General features: G+C 27.2%; 2 protein-coding genes across 3 annotated transcripts in view; one reads left to right on the top strand and one right to left on the bottom strand.

The window, feature by feature from the left end:
- Positions 1-1,491, bottom strand: part of LOC108693637 (asparagine synthetase domain-containing protein 1) — a 3,948-nt gene extending 2,457 nt beyond the window's left edge. The window contains exons 1-3 of one of the 2 annotated variants that reach the window (XM_018202676.1): positions 1,473-1,491; positions 539-638; positions 30-230 (exon numbers count right to left, since the gene is read on the bottom strand). In XM_018202676.1, coding sequence (XP_018058165.1) covers positions 30-230; positions 539-598 — 261 coding nt within the window. In that variant the 5' untranslated portion in view covers positions 599-638; positions 1,473-1,491. Of the gene's footprint in view, positions 1-29; positions 231-538; positions 795-1,472 lie in introns of those variants that run through there. The other variant, XM_018202675.1, reaches the window with a different exon arrangement.
- LOC108693636 (CCR4-NOT transcription complex subunit 10) overlaps positions 1,280-5,669 on the top strand; it is a 5,034-nt gene continuing 644 nt past the window's right edge. Inside the window, exons 1-8 of the mRNA XM_018202674.1 lie at positions 1,280-1,770; positions 2,034-2,359; positions 2,437-2,540; positions 3,102-3,253; positions 3,791-3,990; positions 4,160-4,451; positions 4,542-4,889; positions 5,488-5,597. Coding sequence (XP_018058163.1) covers positions 1,365-1,770; positions 2,034-2,359; positions 2,437-2,540; positions 3,102-3,253; positions 3,791-3,990; positions 4,160-4,451; positions 4,542-4,889; positions 5,488-5,597 — 1,938 coding nt within the window. The 5' untranslated portion in view covers positions 1,280-1,364. The remainder of the gene's footprint in view (positions 1,771-2,033; positions 2,360-2,436; positions 2,541-3,101; positions 3,254-3,790; positions 3,991-4,159; positions 4,452-4,541; positions 4,890-5,487; positions 5,598-5,669) is intronic.

Below are 5,669 nucleotides of genomic sequence, written 5' to 3'. Positions count from 1 at the left end.
ATATATATATATATATATGATTTACGTACCAAACAACCCGAGAAAAGATCTCCATTCCAAAGTAACAAGTTATCATTATCATCCAAACTTGGCTGTGTCATTATTCTCGATCCTTGCATCCATAATACTGAGGCAGCAAAATGTCCATGCCAGTCATGACTCAAAATCAAATGTTTCTCCATAAAGTAATCAGGACCTCGAGCGGTTATTGCATCCTTGCAAATATTCCACTAAAATAGATAAATTGAATCAATAGATCAAGAAAAAAATTACTATACTTTATGTCTATTATAATGAATATCATATAACGAATCTCTTTTGTAGTTTCTGTAAAATTAAATAATTTCGCAATAATAATGCAATGTCAAACTCTCAATTTCTTAGTTTCATTCTAGTAGAAAAAATTTTTTAGTCTATATTCAAATAGGAAAAAAACAAAAATGATATAATTATAATAGTTACACATCTTTCAAAATTTTAGAATCTAATCAAATTTTGCAGTGTTTATTTTTAATGTAAACAATTCGTTTGCATATACCTGTTCAGAAGATTCAGAATCTTGTTGGGGTTGATATATAGAACAAAATATTCCACACATTATACCGGCACGAGTAAGATCAATCTATTATAGCTTATTGCTAGAAAAAATATATAAATTAATTGAGAAAATAAAATTCGAGGCAGAACATTAATTAAACTATATTTTCGGTGTTGATTTGTAGCAATTTCTGATCGAATCTACTGCCAGGTTACTTTTTACATGTAAAAACAAATTGTGCTGCTATCTTACAGCGATACAAAATTATACATTTTCTTTTATCAATTGATAAATGGACATAATAAACTTTATAAAAATAAAGAAATAATAGAAATAATGCTCTCAAAAGTTGATTAATATTTCAAGAATAAATATGATTTGAGAGCCTCTTTTTTATTTTTCCATTTTTATAAGATTTTGTACGTCTCTATCGTACGAGTAATAGAAAAAAATGTATTGTAATTTTGTTGTATCACTGCAAGATAGCAGCATGGTAGGTCAGAACCACAGAGTCGGTCTCACCAACTTCGATTAACTAATCGACCATTTGTTACATGGAACTGTCCAATCACATTGGCTGTTCAACAGAATTGATCAATCATAGTTAACATTTATTTGACCAATTAGGTTAATCGCATTGAACTATATATATATATATATATGTTCAGTGATTAATCGGAGTTGGTGAACCATACCTACCATAACCTCTACATAAAGTTCTCTGCCCTTTTATTTTGATTGAATTGGGTTGAATCAAAAAGTTGTATATACAATTGACTACAAAGTTTACAATTATACATCGAGAATCACTCATAATCGATGCATCATGAGTGAAATTTCTGAATCCCAAAGTAAAGACAGTGTTTCTGCTATAACTGAGCAAGAGCGCGAGTTAGCTCAAAGTATACTATCGGAATTTCAAAAAGGTGCTTACGCGTCGTGTTTGTCGTACTTGAACAAGTTGGAAAGCCTCCGACCTACAGATCTTAAAGTTACACATAACAAAGTTGTAGTGGAATATTATAAAAGTGACTTGAAAAAAACTGAGTTGACACGAAAGAGTTTGAATGCGATATGTGGTCAAATATCAACGATGGATTCTAACGAGGCTATCGATGATGTTGAGAAGTGTGTTATGAGATATAATCAAGCTGTTTTATTATATCACACTAAACAATATAATGCTGCGCTTCAAATCATGACTAGGCTATTTGCTTTTATTGAGCCAATGGGTATGTAAGTGTGATAATAGTTTCAAAGAAATTTTTTAAAATTAGATATACAATAGCTGATCATTTAACAGAATATGAGAATAAAAAGCTAGAGTTATGCTTAAAAAAAAAAGCATGCAGTGCTAGATAGTTTGGTTTACATTAAATAAAATGTATATTAGATATATTTTAGATGTACTTTAGATATATTTTGCTTATGGAATATTTATTTTTAATATATACTTACTTAATATACTACTTAATATATACTTTCTTATTATTAGAGGAAACTTTGGCACATAAAGTTTGTCTATTATTGATCGAGTTATATATAGTAACGGAACAACCAGACGCAGCTTTATCAATATTAAATTATGTGGAAAGTCAATTTATATCTACTGACAATTCCAAGATATCATCCTCTATTGATAAGGATGGAGTAATAAAATCTATTAAAGAGCAAAGGGAGCAAAAAAAAGATGTTGGTGATATAGTGATAGATGCATTTAAAATTAAACTTTTGAAATACAAAGCAAGAATATACCTTTTGACTCATCAACTGAAATTGTGTAAAAAAGAATGGAAGACACTAGTTTCATTGGGCATAGTGGTATCACTATTGTTATTTATTGTGATAATGTAGTCTATGATATACACATACAAAATGTATACTTTTATTATTTTTAGAATACATCAACAATTTTTTTGAAGGCTCATCTGGAATATTTACGAGGAAATTATGAAAAGGCAATACAATTTTTGAATTCTAATATGAAAGAAACTGATTTTAAGTATGTTACATATATATTAACTAAATTAAATACAAATGCATGAAGCAAAGCCAAAAATTTGTAAATATTCTTAATATTATACACAAATTGAAACGATACAATTTTATCTATCTTGGACGTTTCTATTTTTTTAAACAATATAATGTAACAGTTGTGTTATATATCTGTCAAAGAAAATGTTACATAATGGAATGTGAAGATGAGATTTATATGTATAAATGGATTTATATAAATGAAAAAAAACGCAATTGTATTTTTCAATTGCTCTATGTACACTTATGGAAAAAATTATGTTCTATAATTCAGTGATCTTTATTTGTTTTTATCTTTATTTGAAAAAGCATTACAATCTATTCTAATTTATACAGTCATTTTGATTTTACTATAATCTGTTCTAATCATTTTGTATAGCATTTCTTGTTATGTAATGGAATATTATAAAAAATACATAGAAATAACTTTTTTTATTAATATAATATAATATTGTTTAAAATAAGTAAAAATGTTCCAAGTAGATTAGTTCTTGCTCAATTCTAAAACACATTAATACATGGTTTATAGATTATGTGGAGAATCTTCGGCTGTTTTATTTTATAACAATATGGCATGTCTGCATCTTGCGATGGGCAAGCCAACTTTGGCTTGTACTTGTCTCCAGAAAGCTTTGCGTGCAAATAAATTTGCATTGGAAAGCATGCAAGTTAAAGATGCTGGTAATTCTTACAATTATTAAATGTAAAGTAAATCCTATAGATCGGCGTACATTGTAATACATCAAATTTGAAGACATTATCCATTGAAATTGTTTAATTCTATCAATATCATCCAAGATCTGATGTGTAGAATGTATATGTTGAAAAAATAGTCAAAATTTTGAAAAAAAAACTTAATTATTTAATATGAATTACTTATTAATGTGCGCATAAGTGAATTGAATTTAATAGGTTTTTTAAACATGGTTTTAATAAAATCAGGTTTGAAGGTGTTAAGCATTGTTCAGATTTTCTTTTTAAATAGAATTTTTTAAATACCTTTTTTTATTTTATTCCCAATACATTCAAGTATTATCTTCCATCTTTTGTTTCAAAATATATATTCCTCGAGAGAGAACTGATTGAAATATATTTGAATTTAAGCACATTTGAATGAAGTACAGCAATGAACCGAGTATTTTGTATTTTTGATTTTTGATTATTCTAAACAATTCGTACACATACAATGTCAATATTAAAAGAAGAAAACTTGTACAGATCCTTTATCTTCTCAACCATTATACACACTTGGTGGGAATAAACATTACGAGTTAATGTATAGTTTGGGTGTAACATTATTATATGCTGGTAAAGCATCAAAAGCCTTTGATTGCTTTACAGAAGTAGCACAGAAGATACACAATAATCCTAAACTCTTGCTCAGAATGGCAGAATGTTGTATCTACAGTTATAAATATGTAAGTTGCAATTTTGTGATATTGATTCTACCTTGAAAAAATACTTGTTAATAAACATTAATATTTTGGAAACATTATTTGTTGCAACTACACTATTTTAATGATTATGTGATCATGAAAACATATGTGCAATATAATAATACAATCGTATATTGTTTATTTTTTTTAGTCAAACAAAGTTGATTTCAATATTCCAAAACGACGTAAAGATTTGGTGCAGAAAATTATAGGTTCTGGTATCCATAAAAAAATCATATTAGCCACATCTCTTTCAAAAGATATCAAATATCATTCAGAAGGCCTATCTTATGCAATCCCACAACCAACATTGGAATTTGGATATTTATGTCTGAAGAATGCATTACTTTTACTACCGAACAATAATGAGCCGAGTGTGCCTGGCTCATTGGCAACCATGGCGAATTCAGTATCACTATCATTAACATCTGGTCACAATTTAGGTATAGAATATAATTTATAATCATATATGTGCTATTATATACACATAAGTCTTTTAGATGTATAATTATTTAGATGTATAATTATTTTAGGTATCCAACATACAACGTTAATGTCACGAGCTACAGCTATTGAATCTTTTAATTTAAAAATTAGTATCTTAGCTGCTAGCGCTTATGTTTCTTTATGTCTTGGAGATTATATACTTTCTCTCGAACATGCAAAAACTCTATTAAGCTTTAACAAGTTGCCTGGAGCATATAAAATGCTAGGCAACTTGTATGCCGCTGAAAGTTTGATATTCGTGGACAAAATTAATGAAGCGCTCGAATACCTGAAGTTGGAAAATCTTCAAGATTTAAATACATCTATATCTACGCCAGAAATTCAGGAAAAGGATAAAGAAAAAATGGAAGAAGTTATGATTAAGCCTGTAAAAGGTAAATTTGGAAATTATATGCCAAATATTTCGAAAATTAGAAGGAAAAAAATATTTTCATGATTTGTGAAAGAGAGATTATATTTTTTATTTTTAATACACTGTTTTCGCAAACAATTGATTACGCGTCGTGGAAAGAAATATACATTTTCCTCTTTTTCTAACTTTGATAATCTTGAAATTTTGTAAATATTATTAGAGGCAAAATGTTGCAAAGAATTTAATAAAAAATTATATCGTAAAATATATGAATTGAGTTATCTTCAGATCAATTATTTTTATCATATTATTTAATTATTTTTTAATTGGTTACATATTATACTATTTAATATATATTTGATACATTCTTGGCTTTCTTGTTAAGACATATTGTTTGTAAGATAAAAGATTCATTGTAGATTGTTTAATAAAAAAAATACATATATCTAAAATTAAACTTATTCAAATTAATTTTTGAAATTTCACAAGTATTTTTTGCTCTGAAATGAAAATATATTATTTTTATATTTTTTCAAGATTTTCAATATTTAGTGTTAATATTTAGTGTTAATAATGTTTCAATATCTGAGAAATAAATTTCTTGTTGTTTTGAATTGTAGCATGGTATCCTACAACAGTTTCAACAGGCACTGCTATAATACGTTATAACTTGGCTGTGGCTTATGCTATTCGAGGCGAATTAGATAAATCTGGCGAAACTTTGAAACAAGCGAGTATTTTAGAATTTTAGTATTTTAGAAGAAATATTTATTTATATATAATATTACAGATTTGAAATAAT

Source organism: Atta colombica, unplaced genomic scaffold (assembly GCF_001594045.1).
Source record: "Atta colombica isolate Treedump-2 unplaced genomic scaffold, Acol1.0 scaffold96, whole genome shotgun sequence".
Taxonomy (NCBI): domain Eukaryota; kingdom Metazoa; phylum Arthropoda; class Insecta; order Hymenoptera; family Formicidae; genus Atta; species Atta colombica.
Note: the sequence above shows the minus strand (reverse complement) of the source record. Positions and strands in the feature narration are given on the sequence as shown.